This window comes from Ambystoma mexicanum, chromosome 11 (assembly GCF_040938575.1).
Source record: "Ambystoma mexicanum isolate Mex_15411 chromosome 11, UKY_AmexF1_1, whole genome shotgun sequence".
NCBI lineage: Eukaryota > Metazoa > Chordata > Amphibia > Caudata > Ambystomatidae > Ambystoma > Ambystoma mexicanum.
Window position 1 is genome coordinate 408,314,311 of NC_090934.1, and position 18,813 is coordinate 408,333,123.

The 18,813-nt window shown below is 47.8% G+C and overlaps 1 protein-coding gene and 1 long non-coding RNA gene across 2 annotated transcripts in view; one reads left to right on the forward strand and one right to left on the reverse strand.

Annotated features, from left to right (window-relative positions):
* Nucleotides 1-18,813, reverse strand: part of F2 (coagulation factor II, thrombin) — a 330,337-nt gene that overhangs the window by 16,009 nt on the left and 295,515 nt on the right. The window contains exon 11 of the mRNA XM_069623200.1: nucleotides 11,745-11,918. Within this exon, the coding sequence (XP_069479301.1) occupies nucleotides 11,745-11,918 (174 nt within the window). The remainder of the gene's footprint in view (nucleotides 1-11,744; nucleotides 11,919-18,813) is intronic.
* LOC138503452 (uncharacterized) overlaps nucleotides 1,007-18,813 on the forward strand; it is a 175,000-nt gene continuing 157,193 nt past the window's right edge. Inside the window, exon 1 of the long non-coding RNA XR_011279637.1 lies at nucleotides 1,007-1,277. This is a non-coding gene — a long non-coding RNA (uncharacterized lncRNA). The remainder of the gene's footprint in view (nucleotides 1,278-18,813) is intronic.

Genomic DNA, 18,813 nt, shown 5'->3' on the forward strand with positions numbered 1-18,813 from the left:
TGAACCTGGGCCTAACAATCCTCTGGTGTGGTCCACTACTCACTCAAGACAGACGGTGACCTTCTCTGATGCGTCTTGAGTTGCTGGTAATATCTATTTTACATTTCATTATAACAACAAGCTGTCAACAGACTGTGTCCTGTTAACATCTATGGGCAATCTTTGCAAACTAGTGTGACAAAGTCCCCTGCCTGACCTTCGGGACTGAAAGTGGATTGGTCAAAGGTACTGGTGGCCACCAGAGCTAGTGGGTGATAGACTCAAGAGGAGGAATATGGGGGAGGCCCTGACCACTCAATCTAGTTTCCCATACTAAGGCAGGGTCAGTCATAAGAGTACATCCTTTATCAGTCCTGCAAACACGCATGACAATTTAGAGGTCAATCATAGGTGCACTCGCAATCCTACCACCAAAAACAGATGCCCATGTCCCGCTGGGGGTTGTCACATTACCATTCACACACCCCCTACAAGCACCGAGGTGCAAGACCATCAAGGGGGAGGCATAGGGGCGGTCACACCTGTGACCACAAGGAGGGAGGTTGTCTAAGCTCCTTAAAGGGACTCCTTCTCATAGGGCTAACACTGTCAAAGCCCCATTCCAGCTCCCTAGCCAGACCCAAACCTCCAAGGTAGGAAATGAAGCCTGTCCCCTAAAGGGAACAACATTTTAACTTTTAATAAATTACTGACGAGCGAAGAAGTACTTTTTTCCTTTGGCACTGATACCGAAGGAAACATCTCTTATTTTGACTCATACTCGTGCAGCACACTGAAGCACTGCATAAATGAAGTCACCCATGAACAATAAAGAACTGATGCGTGTCGACCGCGCGAAGAAGTAGAAAATCCAACAATATCCAACAATATTCTCTCTGTCTCTATAGTGTCACATGGATTACAAAATTGTTAATTCTCAGACACAAAGGCATTGCTTAAGTAACAACCAGATGCTTGTTTTGGCCCAGGAGGGGCACCATACTCTAAGCCACGCCCCCTCACCTACATCAGCTGCACTCCTAAGTCTGGCAGGTTAAAGCCCACAGGGTCAAGGGCGCGGTGTGTTGGCGACCCGCGGCTTGCATTTTCCTGCTTGTTTTGACCCAGGAGGGCCACCATACCCGAAGCCACGCCCCCTTCACCTACATCAGCTGCACTCCTATGTCCGGCAGGGTGAAGCCTGTGGGGTCAAGGGCGCAGGGTGTTGGTGACCCGCGGGGGTGTTAGCGGACCCGCAGGGCCTGTCTGAATGTTCTGCCTGCCATCCGGACTGAGAGGTGAGATCGAGCTGGCCGATATATATAGCAGGGAGACCAAGGACATCAGTGTTCTGGGGGGGAGCTCAATCACCCTGTTACTTTCTGATGCCTAGCCATCACTAAACATTGGCAATGGAAGCAGTGGTCCCCCCCACCCTCCCCCTGCCGTACCTCTGCAAGTCTGCCCTTTTTTCAAGTGTGTCAACACTTATGGAGTCTGAGACCGAGCCTAATTCCAAACGCAAGATGCGGGTGGTGGGCAGGAAAGGGGGGCACTATCCACCAAGTCAGCCTAGTTCCACTGTCTGTTTTTCTGACCGTGTCCCCGGCATCGACAGAGCTTCGGCTGCTTTTGTCATTGACACTACCAAGAAGCCTACTTGTGAATCACTAAGTTGCTCCTTTAATTTTATGGGGATAGTCTACCCTACAACAAGTGAGATCAGTCAACCCCCGGGGTCTACCGCTGATGTTTCCATTCCCTCTGTGCCAATCTCTGCTGTGCTGCAGGGCACACCCTCGATCACAAGGAACCGGGAGAGCTATTTTACGACTATTGTTTCTGGCCTTGGAGCCATGTACCCTGCAACAGGGGAGTTTTGTGAACCTCATGCCTCTCCGTTGGTCTCAGCTTTTGCAGTCTGCCCTTCACCCCTTCCTAGCACCTCCCGACAGAATCTATGGCCAGCTACTGCCACCCTGCCGTCATTGGACCTCACTCTTGACCTCCCGTTGTCTGCTCTTGATCCCCTTGCCCTGGACTCGATGGGCACAGAGATGGATGGAGCAACGGAGCACAGCTCCAATTGTAGCACCTGGAATGAGAACATGTTGGTAGCGCTATCAGGGTCTAGTTCTTTTCTATGCCTAACCCCACTTATGGCCCCAAAGCTACCTATTTATGGAAGTCAACCCTGTCTTAGTCAACTACAAAGAGGGAGCCACAACATGGGGACATGCCCTTGTGCACAGATTCTCATCGAACTGGAAGCCATAAAAAAGCTTCTACTGTCTCTGATTGAGGCCCAGGGGAAGACCAAGGAGGGCTCGCTAGAGGAGTCTTCTGGCACAGACCCCAGTCCCACCACAGTCCCGAGCAAACTGGATGCTGGCCAGGGATCAGATGGCCTATGGCTCAGCGGCCCTCACTGCACCCAGAGAGCTCCACACAATATGCGATAAACCAATCCCGATGGAGGCCCGTACGTCCTGTGCACCAAGACTAGCAGCCCCAGAAGGGGAAGACTCAGTGTGTGCAGTTATCGATTAAGGGGGTGTATGCGCAAGCCACATTTGTATGGGGAGGAAAGAAAAACCACTGTCTATCTACATGGGGTACCGAAATTGCTCCCTGGCAGGAAAGAACTGAGGGATGCCCTTTCTAATAAATGCCTCCCCTGGTTTTTTACTGTGGGGAAATGTCCCTTTGCGACCAGGGAAGACATGATGGGTTGCCTAAGAATGTCCATGGAGGGAGATCCGTACACTGACTCTGTTAAACTGTCCTTTAGGAATTAGCAAATGTCCAGGGACGTCCTGGGAAGGTCTGGGCGCCATGGCAGGGTTGTCAATAGCGGGATTGTTTTGAGTTCACACCCTTATATGGGACCTGTAAGTCCCCTTGGAAACGCCCCATCCAATATGTATCTATCTGGAGCAAACTTAACACCCCTGAGTACAAGGTCGGCCGGGAGATGATGGGTTTTGGGTATTCGGTTCTGCAAATGGCGCTCGTTGTCCCCTATTTACTCCATCTTCCCTTCATTGTGGTATTGTTATGTTGAAATTCTAGAATTGTTTTGTTAAGCTGTACTTTGATTGCCCACGGCTGAATGAAGTTTATGATGATGATGAACAACCAGCTTCTCATTCTTACCAGAGGTTTTTCTGACTCCAGATTCACACACTCTGAGAACAGAGGATGCCAGATTATAGCAGACCAAGGCAGCAGGGGTTCAAGAAGGAGGGAAAAGTAACTCCACACTTCAATGGCCTTTCTGAAATCCAAGATGGGGGCAGGCCTTCATGTAACCTTAGGCCAAGCCCATGGCCAACCACAAAGCTGCATAGCCCTCAGTGCACAGTTGCCCCCCGCTAACCTTGAGCACCACCCAAATGGGGGAGACTCTATTGTAAAAGGCTGGCAGTGCAATCTGTCAGGGTGGTGAGTTTGAATAGAAGTTGCAAGAAGGAGTTTGGCAGAGAGTGACAGAAAGTAGAGTACTTAGAGAGCCGGTGGAGAGATTTGGAGGCTGGAGATAGTCGTGGGGAAGTTGAAGGAAGCAGGACCGTCACCTGGGAGAACGAGTTGGAGGTTAGTGAAAGTGGATTGTTGATGTTGGAGAGAGAATCTTAGATTTCTCAACTGGAGAAGAAGTGTTTATGGAAAGCAAAGGAGGTCAATCGTGAGAGAATGAGAAAGTTGTTTTGAGGTTGGAGAGAAATTGGGTACCATCTGGAGGAGAGAACTGAATGTTGAAGTGGAAGAATTTAGGAGCGAGAAGGGAGATTTAGTTCCATCTGAAGGGACAGAGTGGAAAGATTGAGAAAGAGGATTATCAGAAGCAATTTTAAAAGATTGAAAGATTGAGGCAACAGTTTGTGAACCACTTAACATGAACAATCATGCATCTTTGATATAACCTAGTCGAAGGGTTGTAACATCTTAGTGCTGCAGAGCATGCCAATCACCTACTAACACAATTACCTGGTTTCCCTGTGGCTACTGTACCCTCCACAAATTGCCCTGATACTACAAGCAGCCGCCAGAACTGTACTACCGCAATGATTTGCTTTTGCATGTGGGAGAACATCTATATACTGGTAGAAGTGTGCGGCAGTCACCTCATCATCTTCTCACTTACCAGCCAATCACCATGTATCTCACCAGCAAACCTCATCATCATCATCTCCCAAACAATTAGGGTTTTCACATATGCTTTACCTTGGAGGTTTCATCCCACAGTGCAGGACCACTACTCTGGGGGTGGTTGGCAAAACAGTCAATTATTGCAATATACTTAACTATTGTCATTTAAAATGGATGCACACACTGGTAGGCCTATCTGCCTTGCAGCAAGCAGGGACAATATCCAATAGTCTGTAGCTGCAGTAAAATGACCTGGCTGCCCTTCAGCACATGCGCACTGAGTGGGTACATTCTCTATGATATGATATGATATGGTATTTGTAACGCGCCTATACACAAGTGTTTCAAGGCGCGACGAGGCAGGGAGGGAGGGAAACAAGGGGAAGACAGACAAACGATCCTACTAGGCCAGGTGTCATTCAGATCGCGCAAGTGCAGAGGTAAGGGGAAAAGGAGAAAGTGCAGGGGGAGGAGGTGGGGGGGAAGTGCAGTACAAGGTAAGTAGCGTAATAAAATAATAAATAATAAATAAAAAGGGCCAGCTGGTGGCAAGTGCGAGGTAAGTGCAGAGCAAGTGCTGAGAAGTGCTGGGAAGGGGGGCTGTAGGGATACAGTGACAGTCCCACAGTGCAGGGGGAGCTAGGGAGGCAGTGCAAGTGGAGAGTGGCTGGGCCCTGGACCGAGGTCGCTGAGAGTGGCCCAGATGCAGGTTTAGTGCAGAATTCAGTGGGGAGTTAAGCAGGTTTAGCAGGGGAGAGGGAGAGAGAAGGCAGAAGCGAAGAGGAAGGTTTTGAGGTACTTCCGGAACCGGAGATGGTTCTCCTCAAGTTTCAGGGAGGCAGGAAGGCTGTTCCAGAGGGAGGCCCCTGCTGCGGAGAGAGATCTACCCCCAGCTCGTTGCTTCGAGAAGCGGCTGACCATGAGGGAGTTGGAGACGGATGAGCGAAGGGCTCGTGAAGGAAGATATTTAGGAAGAGAGAGTTGAAGGTATTTAGGCCCCAGGCCCCAGAAGGCCTTGTGGACAATGCAGAGGGTTTTGAACTTAATCCTCGCAGCCACTGGGAGCCAGTGAAGAGATTTCAGTCCTGGAGAGATACGGTCCCTGGGCTTGAGGCCAAGGACAAGTCTCGCAGTTCTGTTCTGGATAAGTTGCAGAGGGCGGAGAGTGGAGGCAGGCAGATTAAGATAGAGGCTGTTACAGTAGTCCAGCCTTGAGAGAACCAGGGCTCGGGAGACAGTGAGCTTCTGGGGGAAGGAGAGGAAGGGAAGAATACCTCTGAGGAGGTGCAGCTGGTAGTGTGACTTCTTAGAGACGTCAGATATATGAGGAGAGAAGGAGAGTGTGGAGTCGAAGATGACCCCGAGGTTTTTAGCCTTGCAGGTAGGGGCGGGAAGGGGGCCAAGGGAGGCCGGCCAGAGAGCTGCAGGGAAGGAGGGAGTGGGTGTGCCGATGAGTAGAATCTCAGTCTTACTGGCGTTAAGGCAGAGGTCATTGGCAGCACACCATTCCTGGATAGCAGACAGACAGTCGGAGATGAGGGAAGGAGAGGAGGAGGCCGAGGGTAGCCTGAAAATGAGCTGGGTATCGTCCGCATAGCACTGGAAGTGGGGGCAGAGAGCGGCGATGCGGTGGGCAAGGAGTGCCAGATACTGGTTGAAAAGCCAGGGAGAGAGGTTGGATCCCTGGGGGACACCACAGGTGGAGAAAAAGATGTCAGAGAGGAAGGAGCCCATTTGGACCTGGGAGGGTCGACCGGAAAGGAAAGAGGTCAGCCATGCCAGAGCCTGACCAGTGATACCCAGGTTATCACGGAGACGGTTGAGCAGGATGGCATGGTTGACAGTGTCAAAGGCAGAGGAGAGATCGAGCAGAATGAGAACACAGGGAGTGTTGGAATCGAGGTTAAGGAGCAGGTCCTCACGGATGTTCAGGAGAGCAGTTTCCGTGCTTCTGGCCGCTCTGAAGCCGGATTGATGGTCATGAAGATTACCGACAGATTCAGCATGGAGGTTAAGCTGGGAGATGGCCAGTTTCTCCAGGAGTTTGCCCAGGAAGGGAGTAATGGAGAGTGGGCGATAGTTGGCCGGGCAGGAGGGGTCGGAAGAGGGTTTCTTGAGGAGGGGGTGCACAAGGGAGTGCTTTAGGGGGGATGGGAAGACTCCAGAGGCGAATGAGTGGTTGCAAAAGTCAGCCAGGGCAGGAGCCAGGGAGTCGATGTGGTCCTTGATGGTTTTGGAGGAACAGGGGTGAACCTGTTTAGACAAGGCTTTCATAGATCGGACTTGTCTGGAAACCTCATCAGCAGAAAAAGGTGGAAAAGCAGAGAAGGAGGGCGGAGGGGCTGCTGCAAGAGAGCAAGAGGAAGAGCCGGGAAGAGAGGGAGGGAGGAGAGCGAGGACAGGATGTCCTGAGTTTTGAGATGAAGTGCGAGGCCAGTGCAGTGCAGAGGGCCTGGGAGGGGACAGGAGAGGTAGAGACTGCAGCAGGGTTGGCCAGCTCCTTGCAGATTTTAAAGAGTTCGGCCGAGTTGTTAGATGCCTCAGAGATGCGGGCTTGGATTAGGGCTCTCTTCTTGGTGAGAACGGAGAGCCGGTATTGCCTTTGGAGCAGGCGGCAGGCCAGTTTGTCAGAGGATGAACATGAAGCACGCCATTTCCTCTCTGCCACCCTGCACTTGCGTTTTAGGGTGACGAGATCCGAGTCATACCAGGAGTTACATTTGGCTTTGGGCTTCAGGCGGATTCTCATGACGGGGGCAAGGATATCGAGAGTATCAGATATAGAGGAATAGAGCATGGAGAGGGCTGTGTCAGGGTGGGAGTCAGCCGGGGGGGGAGGAGGGGGCGAGAAGGTAGCAGCGAAAGCCTCAACTGACACGCGCTTCATGGGCCGGATGACCGAGAAGGTGGGTGGCAGTGAAGAGGGTGGCTTTGCCTGTGGGGTAGGGAGGGAGAGGTGGGAGGATAGGAGAAAGTGATCGCTCCAGGAGAGAGGAGTGGAGAGAGGGAGGGAGAGGGGAAGGTCAGAAGAGATCAGAGCATCAAGAGTGTGCCCTGCAGAGTGAGTAGGCCCAGACGGGAGAATAGAGAGTGAGAGAGAGTTGCAGAGTTCGCGAAAGAGACCAGTGGGGGGACAGGAGGCATCGAGGTGGATGTTGAAGTCACCGAGAAAGAGGAGTTGGGTGGTTGAGGACAGGAGTGAGGAGGAGAGGTCAGCCCACTCAGAGAGGAAGGAGGAAATTTGACCAGGTGGCCGATAGATAGTAGCCACGGTAAGGGAATGGCTAGGAGAGAGAGTCGGCAGACAAGACATTCAAAAGAGGAGTAGGTCTGCGTAGGAATGACAGTGGCAGGAATCCACTCAGGGAAGATAAGGGCAACACCACCCCCTGAACGGTTGGGCCTGGGCACGGAGAGGATCTTGTAGCCGTCAGGTAGGAGTGTGTCGAAGCTGGTGGCAGAGCTGGCAGTGAACCAAGTCTCAGTGAGACAGAGGACGTCGAGGTCCAGTTCCTCAAGAAGGCGACAGATATCAGAGGAGTGCTTGATGGCAGAGCGAGAATTTAGAGTGGCAATGTGGAGAAGGTTGCCACCCTTGAAAAACTTCCGGGGAGGGGTACAGATCAGAGGTACGCCCTGCGGAGGTGTTAGAGAAGGAGTTGAAGAGGGAGCAAGAGAAGGGGCAGGGAGGGAGGGGAGAGGCAAGGTAGCCGAGGACAGAGGAGGGGGGACAGCGGGAGCGGAGAGGAAGTTGATGAGGCATGGGAAGCGTCTATCAAAGAGGTGAAGGTTGGCCTGAGGGCCTTGGACCAAGACGGTCCCGTTAGCATAGACATTAATGATGGCTTTAGAGGAGTGGAAAGGGGCCAAGAGGACATCCCAACGGGTGCCACCATTAATGGGCGAGGTGGAGAAAGGAGAGAGCACAGCGACCATGTGAGGGGTCCATAGGTCAGGTGAAGGCACGAAAAAGAGAATGTCAGTGAGAGTTTCCTTGGAGCAGGCACTCGTGTAGGTGTCAGCGATAGGGAGGCCTGGGTTGGAGACCAGGATGTCCTTTTTAAACTTTTTCCTACCGGATTTAGTGAGGAGAGCAGGATAGTCAATGGAGAAGCAGTTAGAGTAGATAGGCGAGATAGAGAGCACCATGGAGTAGGAGGGGAAGCGGACGCCACGAGTATGCAGACAGGAAGTGAGTGGAGGGCACTAGTTTACCACAATGCAGAGCAAACAGTAATGCGTAGTAGGTCAGGGCCACCTAAGTTTGAGAATCCTGCGAGGGGAGAAAAACACCCTAGTTTAACACAATGCAGAGCAAACAGTAATGCATAGTAGGTCAGGGCCACCTAAGTTTGAGAATCCTGCGAGGGGAGAAAAACACCCTAGTTTAACACAATGCAGAGCAAACAGTAATGCGTAGTAGGTCAGGGCCACCTAAGTTTGAGAATCCTGCGAGGGGAGAAAAACACCCTAGTTTAACACAATGCAGAGCAAACAGTAATGCGTAGTAGGTCAGGGCCACCTAAGTTTGAGAATCCTGCGAGGGGAGAAAAACACCCTAGTTTAACACAATGCAGAGCAAACAGTAATGCGTAGTAGGTCAGGGCCACCTAAGTTTGAGAATCCTGCGAGGGGAGAAAAAGCACTCTAGTTTACCAAAAAATTGGAATAGGGGGGGCGAGGCATCATGCGGATGAGGTGAGCAAGGTGAGGAGGGGTGGGCCGGAGAGCGGAGGAGCTGGCGCCTGGCGTCCCCTGCGGACACCTGCAGACATACAGGGAGCCGCACTGTAGGAGTCGCCCTTGGCCTGGGGCCCTTAGCCGCGGGGGCTGCCGGGCAGAGGGCTGCCCAGGAGGGGGGAGGTTATAGGCAGAGGGAGAGGAAGGGGGGGGGTGTGGGCGGGCAGGGAGGCGGGGAGGGAGGGGAAGACCAGGAAGTGGGAGGGGGGAGCAGAAGCAGGCCAAACACCGCGCTGGGAGCGCGTGGAAACAATTCACTTTCTTTTTCCTTTTCTTTTAAAGCACAAAGAACACAAAACTCACGGAGGCCCAGGCAGGGCTATCCAGGCCTGCTGATCCCCTCAGGCCACCGGCGACCGCTCTCCACGCTCAGCTGGAGAAAAGAAGCGAGCGTGGGGAACGGCCGTCGAGTAGGCCAGAGGGGAGGCAGGCACACAGCCAATCAGAGGGGGGGGTTGGCGGGCAGGGAGGCGGGGAGGGAGGGGAAGACCAGGAAGTGGGAGGGGGGAGCAGAAGCAGGCCAAACACCGCGCTGGGAGCGCGTGGAAACAATTCACTTTCTTTTTCCTTTTCTTTTAAAGCACAAAGAACACAAAATTCACGGAGGCCCAGGCAGGGCTATCCAGGCCTGCTGATCCCCTCAGGCCACCGGCGACCGCTCTCCACGCTCAGCTGGATCCCCTCCCCTATCAACCCTGCTAGCTGGTGTGATGGGATTCCCTCTACGGCCCTGGGTACCAGCAGTATGGCGATCAAAGGGGCCAGATAATACCCTCAGCTTGTTGACGATAGATCCAGAGGATTGCGATGTGGGATCACCCCCAGGGTGAGTTGGGGAACTGTCACATGAACTCACTCAAAGACCCTATTGATTTATTTTAGGAGGGGCTTATGCCTAAGGACTTGGCAGGTCACTGTCTGTTGTTTCCTGATTTCAGAGAGTCTGTCCCTTCATGTTACCCAAAGTTTGTCTCCTGGTGCCAAAAAGCACGCCTACCCCTTTGAGGGATCCAAGCTATACGGCTCAGAAATTAATAAACACTGTAAAGATTTAAGGTTAGCCTCAAAACCTGTGCAGAATCAAATTAGGATTCCTGATGGTAATTCTGATACCTTGTGTTCTCCAACAACATTGTCAGTGAAATCTGAAGTCAAGAGTTGTATTTTGTAGGCGCTGGAGAAAACGCAAATGTCACATATTCATATGGGCATGGTCCGCAAGACTGACCCAGATACAGTGACAACATGAACAATGGAGGAAATGACTCCCAGCATGGCCCACTGGACTCGTGCAAAGACACTCAACCCTGAGGAACAGACATATATATATATATATATATATATATATATATATATATATATATATATATATATGTATATTTATTTCTCCCAACACCAAGAAATGTATGGTGGATTTTAAAAGGTTTGAAAAAAACCTTCACCTGAAATGTGAAAGTAGGACAGTCCATTTGAGCCAAGTCACACATTCCACGGCACCACTAGTAGCCATTGCTGGAAGTACACCTTCAGTTCTGAGCAACAACAGCATGGCATTGTGGGTATGCAAATTAACCCAAATGCAAACCTTTTCTCCAAGAAATTGTCTTTGTCTAAGAGGGCAGTGCTACTTTATACATAGCTTGATCAACAGACATTTTGCAAGACTGTCAGGACAAATATATACCTGGTTTCACCCTTATTAGGGATCATCAGTTCAGTATAGTCTTGGCAGCCTTGTGGTTGGAGCATTTGGCCATGTTTTCACAACACCAAGAAAGTTCTATAACCTTAGCCTGCAGGCTGTATACAGTTCTTTGCTGCAGGCACACTACATCCTGAGCTATTTTACTCAGGGTTTGGAACTTACTGGGACCTCTGCAACAGCTATATTAAATCACCTAATTATATTATTTGGATTGGAACCTATACCTTTCAGATTTCTCACACAGGTAATCAATACACGCCTAACGAAAATATGGTATCCAGTCATTTTATTGCAAACATTACAGAGTGGTACATAACAGAGCAGACAATAACACATAAAAACACTGCAAATATTAATTAAATAAAGGGTAGTGGGGTAAAGGTCTTAAAATGGGTCGGGTGTGGTTGGGGTGGTGTTGTAAGGGTAAAAAAAGAGGCTTTGGGTGGTGGGGTCCAAATTTTAAAATGTTCAGTGTTTTGCCCGCAATGAAATGTACCACTCTGTAATTGTAATCGGTAAAGTCACATATAACCAAAAATACCATTTTCCAATAGTGACTTCATGAACTATTGTTCCAGCTCAATGCTTTTCAATTGCAAAATGCAGGGGAGAGCAGAGATACATTCAAAATATTGCGAGTTTTGCTTCAGCCCAACCTCACTCCCGCTCGCCCCCCAGCAAACCACCAGAGGAAAGTGCGTCCAGCGCATGGAGGGCAGGGATTATATTTGCACTTTCACGCCTCTGTTCTGTCTGTACTCAGTCAAAAAAGTGACAACAGCATTTGTTTAATGATCCTTTTAAAGAATAAACATGACATGACTGAAGGATTCCAGGCACGCAGTCAAAGCAGTACTTCATGTATATTGTAGGGAAAACTATTCGGCTTCGAGTGATAGTAAAGTATTCGACCGAAGTCGAAATCTCATTTTCAGCCGGAATATGCCCAAATACTCAAAGCCGAATTTCACCAATATTAATACAACAAAAAGCATTCATTCTTTATGATTTGATGTATTGTGCAGTAGGTTGGACACCAGGGTGGGACACAAAAGAACCTTCTTAGGTACCCCAGCTGTACAGCTCCCCATTCTGATTTACCTGTAGGGTGGGCACCTGGGTGGGCCTGCACTTTCCTCCCTCCACCCACCCACTCCCTCAGAATACTCACGTCTGAACGATCTCCTTGGTGGGCAGACAGACTGGATGGATGTTGTTGGTGAATCCAATGGGTCTTTTCAGCTGGATCAGAGCGATGTCTCGGTCCAGATTCTCTTTCCAGTTGTACTTGGGGTGAATGATGATCCGCTCCAACATTGCAATTTTCTCTATCTGCCTCTCGTACCTGGTGGGGTGAGTTATGAGAAACTTAGGACTCTGGCATGGAATCCTCCCTAGCAGTGCACGCTGTTCCACAACTGGCGGTTCCGGAACCAAGACAATGCATAATATACAGCTGTGTGAATCTGAGTACCGTCCCATGGACTACAGTGAGGGAGAACTGAGCACTTAGAGGCGATTGGATCTCTGTGTGTACAGTTGGACGGAGGAGCCATGCGCTCGGAGACTGGGGCTCTCACATCTGTCAAATTGTGGGAAGGCATATAAGGAGCTGATGTTTTACTTTCTTGGGTCTCTGCATAGGATGAGGGCAATTTTAACAGTTTACGGGCACCTACTTGTTATTACCACTTTAAACTGTTTTACTCTTATGTCCAGACACCTTTTTTCCATGGTGGTCATTATGCGGCTGTGTATAGTGAGATCCTAGTCTATGGAGCACTCCACTTAATGTGGCCCCAGTACCTCTTTTCCTACGTTTTTATTCGCAGCTGTATAATTCCCCTTTCACTTTCTTAGGTATTGTCTCCCTTTCTATAGCACTGAAGCACATTTTGGAGAAGTGTAGGACGTATTGGGCAGAGTTCTGTCTCTTGCCCCAAAGGCACTGCCTGCAGGCTCTGAGCATGAGACCCCCAATGCATACATGCACCTGCTGCATGCAATCCCTGAACTTCAGTCACCTGGTACCTGCAGTCTATGAGCGCCAGACAATCATTACAAAGCTGTGCCATTTCTCTTAAGGCCTTGAGCTGTAGATACCCAATGCTTATCCTCACCTATTGTAAATGTAAACTGGTAAGGGGGCTCTGCAACCCTGCTGAACCCAACAACCCTGTGCTGCCCAGTTTTAACAGGATCAGATATCTTCAGCCCAGTTTTAGAAGGGCAGACAAGGCTGGATGATGCAGATTAACTGCCAGGTGGGCCAAGCCTCAACATAATTAGAATCCACTACTATAACCATCCCCTTAAATCTGCCTGAAGGCCTCAAGGACTCCCACTCCTGGTATGGCAAGGCATTGCTCACAGAGGAGCGACAGCTCAAAACCCACTCCCATTTAATAGTGTCCATAGACCCCCCCCCCCTCCAGCTTTTCTCTCAATAATGTGTTGCCGTTCAGGGCCTAGAGAATAAGTGGTGGGGTGTTTGCTCTCATTTTCCCATATGTTATTTTTTAAATGCACCCAATTGCCTCAAAGTTTGACTACCTTTGAGCCGAAGACAAGCTCACATTACTTGTCCTATTTGTCCTTTTTGCCCATTTGCCCTTCATACAGGCCATTCTGAAGCAATGGTAACCTCTTCGGCCGGTAACGACACACTGCCCAAATAAAGCCAGTGGAGGTGGTTATTATTGCTATTAGCACCCTGAGGCAAACCTTTGATGAAAGCAAGAGGATGTTTGATGGCAATGGAAGGAGGGGCTGCTATCCATTTCTGATGTATATTTTCACTCACTGTTTAGGGAACTCATGAACTCTCCATCAATGCCCTCTGTTGAAATGCACATGCATGTTTCATGAGCTAGACTATATAAAAGAGAAATGCAACCGTTCACAGCCTTTCATGGGTGTACATCTAAAGCAGCATATAATTAGTCATGTTCCTCTTTTTCCACATACCTTGGAGTTTCCTTGAAGTACTTGTCTGCCTAGCTGGCCCCCTCTATTGCAACAACACTTCCTCTATGCACGCAGTGCCTTGGTTTTTAGTTTGGTCTTTTGGGTGGTACTAATGCACCACCTATAAGCCAAAACCATTGCATAGAGTACCGCTAGGGAGAAATGGCATATGAGGAGGGACACAAAGCTTGCAGGTGTTATTTGGTTATTTACCCACCCATTGACTGCCCATGGCCACGCTAATCCTTCTATTCCCACCCATGTCCTGCCCCCCCCCCCAAATACATCCTCCTGGGACCTCTTTGAGCTACTTTTTTCAAGCCTCAACATCAAACGTTGTGCTCGAAGTGTATGTTTTTTCAAAGCAGTCATCTGAGATTTAATGAATTAAATCGAGCTGTACACACGCTACTGGTGTAATAAAATGTGTACTTTTAAGGACAATCAATCTACCTGGGCTCATCTCTTGTACCTGGAGTTAAGTGACATTATTTCTACAGGTGTGACTCCAATCTCTTGGATTACAGCCCACGTTGTCCCACTCTTCAATTGTGGAAGCAGGACTGACCCATCGAATTACCGACCTATTTCACTCATCGACGCTGATTGTAAGATCTTTTCGTCTTTCCTGCGATCTCATCTTGAGGAGTGGGCACGTATGTACCATCTGTTGGATCAATTCCAGACTGGTTTCAGGAAGGGCCACTCGACTAATATTAATGGGCTTGCCCTTAAGTGCGTGCAAGAAGCGGCGTGGATGACATCAGGGGGCTGCACGTACATGGCCTCGATTGACCAGACTGCTGCGTTCGATCGTGTAGATCGAGGCAGACTGTGGAAAAAGCTGGCCAGTTGAGGCATGCCTATGGGGCTCTTGAGATTAATTAGCGGTGTCTACGAAAACTGTGGGATCCAGGTACGTTTAAACCAAAGGGGGGATCTCTCGAAGAGAATTCTATCCTACCAGGGTTTAGACACAGCTGTACACTGGCCCCCTTGCTCTTCAACCAATATTTCTCCGACGTCTCGCTAATGAAGGAAGGTCTTCTTGCTCCAAGGATTGGCAAGGAAAAAATTATATGGCTTGCATATGCAGACGACCTATTAAACTTTGACCTCACCAGGGTGGGTTTACAACAGTCTCTTACAAATTTTGAAGTATATGCTCAAGCCAATGGACTAATAATTGATCCTAACAAAACTAAAATGTTATCCTTCAGGAAAGCGAGGGCAAAGACCTCGGGGTCTATTGAAAAGTTGGGTGGGATTCCCCTGAAACTTGCTGGGTCAGTGCGATACCTTGGTTTCAACTTTTCAGCCTATCGGGGCTCCAAGGTAATTACTGAGCCCAATGTACATAAGGCTAAATTATTGGAGGCTCAGATGGTAAAGATTGACAGAAGGTTTGGGACATTTTCCCTGAAACCAGCTTTGATCTTTGTTTAAAGCAAAATTATTCCCAAATTAACCTATGGCCTGGAACTACAATCTGAGAAAGTAAGGGGAACCCTGAACTGAATAGATGGCCGCATTTGGAGAAGAATTTTGGGCGTCCCGAATGTGGTTCCTATGTCTGCAATCAGGTTCAAATTAGGAACAGTCTCGATGTGGGCACGGGTACAGTGGGCCTGTCTCTCTCTGTACTCAAAAATTAAAACTGCAATGCCAAATACACTGTACCATCTTATGGGTAGAAATCTAGATTTTTCACTGACCCTGATCTCGCTCAAGGCCAGATCAGAAGTCATTCTCGATGAGATTGGAACATCTGTGGAGATCTTGAATGTCTTACCTACTAGGGACATTTTAGCAAGGAGATTGCTAATCCCGTTGGGCGAAGCCAGTTGTAGGTTCTGCTCGGCCAAGTTGAAGACTCTAAAACATCTGGTTATGGAGTATGTGTTATTACAGCCATTGAGAGTAACATTTTTGGAGCCCCTTAAAGGGAACTCCATTTTGTACAATGAAGATTGGGCATGGAATGGTGCCTTAATATCCACACCATCCATGAGGGTTTAGCATTATCAGGTTTTATTAAAAGCTTGAATCTGTAGTATGTATTTACTGCAACTCGTTTTTTATTTTTCCTACACTTAGTCTGTACTGTATATGGATTATGATATAAGAATTATATATGTTTTTTACTTGACTTTTATTCCTTAAGAGAGACTTTTCTTTTCTCATATGTATATACATGTGTAATTGATGTTTTCTGGGGTATATCTTAATGTTAACTTGTCTTCTATGTAGGGATATGAGGAAAAGTGCGTTTCTATTGTTTATTTGGTATCTTTGAATTTTATTATTATTAACGTCGATGTTGGACTGGATTTTATTTATGTTTCTTGATTTTATTATGTTTCTCTTGTTTTTTTGTAAAGGTTTAAACAAACCAAATGCAAATAAAAATAAAATATGTTAACCAGGTCTTCATTCAGCCACTGGATGTATAAGCAATATTCGTGTCCTTCAGTGAAGTTCTGTAAAAAACAAGTATTGGCAAAGTCAACAGTTTTTGCTTGTGTATACGTATTAGTTATTTGCCGGGCACTGTTATTTGCTCAGTTACTCACACCTTTTGCAGCTACTTCCATCGATGATCAGTTAGTATCACCACGGCAGTGCCTGGGAAATACCTTTCCCATGCCCACACAGTAGTAAAAACTGTTGGCATTGCCAATGCTTGTTTGGTATAGTGTTTACTCCGTTTTGCAGTGTTCCCAGTTGTAGCATATGGAAGGACTGACCTATGTACAGCTAAATCGGTTTGCCCAGCTTCACAATATCTGTTTGAATGGGAAAGCAGAGGTTAGGTGTCCTGGCTCCAGAATTATTGTGACCTTCCCTAACGTTCAACGCTGGTCAACTTGAACTACAATACGATTGTTAAATAGGTAGTGTTAGTGAGCTAGCAGCTTCCTGGGGCTTCTGCTTTGTGATGTCTTCTTTTATCAGTGTTGACTTCTTTTATCAATGTTCAAGGATTCTAAACCAAATCGTGGGATACTTTCATTTTCTTCCAGTAGATTGCTGAATTCTCCATGCTAATTCAGAATTACACATCTTTCACAATCTAAAATGTGGTGTTAATCCAACTGCTTCCATGGTCTTAATCCTCCTCATTGCTAAAATCATTTCTTCCAGTCCATCAATCCACATCTCCTGCTATTCTCCCGAGCCCTTTCTACAGCCCATCTCCTTACTAATCTCATCTTTAACCTCTGCATCAACCACTTTCTTTAGTCTCTAAAAGCCCATCACATCCAACACCTCACACATCGTCTCCCACCCCTCCTAAAACCCATCCTCCTTCCAACTAGAGCTCTCAACTCAGGGCAATGGTGTCCTCGTCACATTCGCTTTTACCCCCTTTGTTTATCCTTGCCTTCTGTTTTCCCTGTCCTGCAGTACCTTTGCTCCTCTCCCTGTACAGCTTTTCCCCAAGCTCTCTGCTTCTCCATGTCCTCCATTTAAGCTGTATATGTGGACACAACCTTTTATTTGCAATCTCTAATTGCTGGAGCATTGGTGAGATTCAGGTGCTGTCTGAAGCGGAACCAATCAAGATCTTCAACAAAGACAAGTTGGTTCTAATGAACCACCTGACTTCCACATCAACCAGGAAGTGTTCCTTCTCTCTTTCTTTACTAGTCCTGACTTGAGATGGAAAGGACATTGGAATGAATCTGTATTTATGTCATGCAACGTCTCTTTCTCCATGGGCAGACATTGCGTTATGTGTGGCAGCCTTCACCCGGGAAAATGACTGTTAAAGTGATCAATTGCTGGTTGAATTTACTCTGACTATACGATACATGGTCCTCCATTTCATGTTCATACTCTTGCCATTAGCTCTTTTCATCTCCACAAACACATGCCTTGTTTCCTCATTGGGGGCACAACCTGTACTCCGAACAAGCCTCTGGCTTTAGCGACCACCACTTTGGTAAAAGGGGCAGTGTACATAACAAAGCGTTGCATTGGGGCCAAAGCATCTTCTGGGGCATTTCTGAGACTATCCCCCTTGGGGTTCATTCTGCCATTACTGTTTTCAGAATGGTTTATATGAAGTGAAAGTGAAAAGTCGTAGTGTATATCATCTGGAGGTTAAATTGGCTGCAAGGGAACAACATTGGATGTAACAAACGGGCAGCTATATTGATGGCCTAAATCTTCCAAATGAGTAGTGGAATGTGATTGATTGGTTAGGAACTTGAATTTAACGTGGTGATATCAGACCAGCCATTCACATCAATCATTTTCTCACAGGGTGAAAATGAGAGCAAGAGTGGTTCCTTTATTACCTTTTAGTGGCTAGACAGAAAGGTACTTATCTGCTTTGAGAGCAGGAAAGAAGAGGGAGAGTACAGGAAGTGAAAGCACTATGGTCACATGGACAGGTCATTGAAACTACAGTGGACCTGGGACAGAAGGGAAATGTAGTTTTTGTTTGAAAAAAGTCAAAAAGAAAAAAAATGTTTTTTTCTCCAGATGAAATGTTAAAAAATGGCTTATTGTTTAAACTGCTGGAGACAGGAATAAAATGGAGGATGAAGCATAATGCTTGCCTCTGTCTTGACCTAGAATTACCAGGCAGCACATGTATTCATAGGCAGCATTGTGCGCCAATAAGCGGGTTGTTGTATTGGCAGGTCCTCAGTATGAGGGATACATTCCCATATTTCTGAGTCTGTCTGAAGTATTGTTTTCAGGTTTTTCCTGATGACAACCGACGTGCGATTTCATAGGTAAATGTTGGACGGAAGAACATCAGACGTTAAAAACAAGTTGACGGCCATGTTGTGTGATCCCTGTCACTCTACCTTACCTTCCATAGCATAGACTGCCATAGACTTAAATCAAGACATACCTAGGAAGACTTGCGACCACTGTAAATGGATTGTAAATACTGCCTTACGATGCACATGAACCTACTTGCCAATTTTAGCTAGTGCCACACGTGTAGGGAACTGAGCTTTAGCTTGCACCGCATCTAGATAAAAATTAGTATTCTTAACATGCACCACACTTAGAATTTCTGAACCCTAGCTTGCGTCGCATCTAGATAGAAATGTGATTGTTAGCATGTGCCTCACTCAGGATTCTTAACTCTAGCTTGCGTCGCATCTAGATAGAAATGGGATTGTTAGCATGTGCCTCACTCAGGATTCTTAACTCTAGCTTGCGTCGCATCTAGATAGAAATGGGATCGTTAGCATGTTAGAAGTGTCCTCAATAGCCTCTGTGAAAAGTCGATTTTAGAAGTGTCCTCA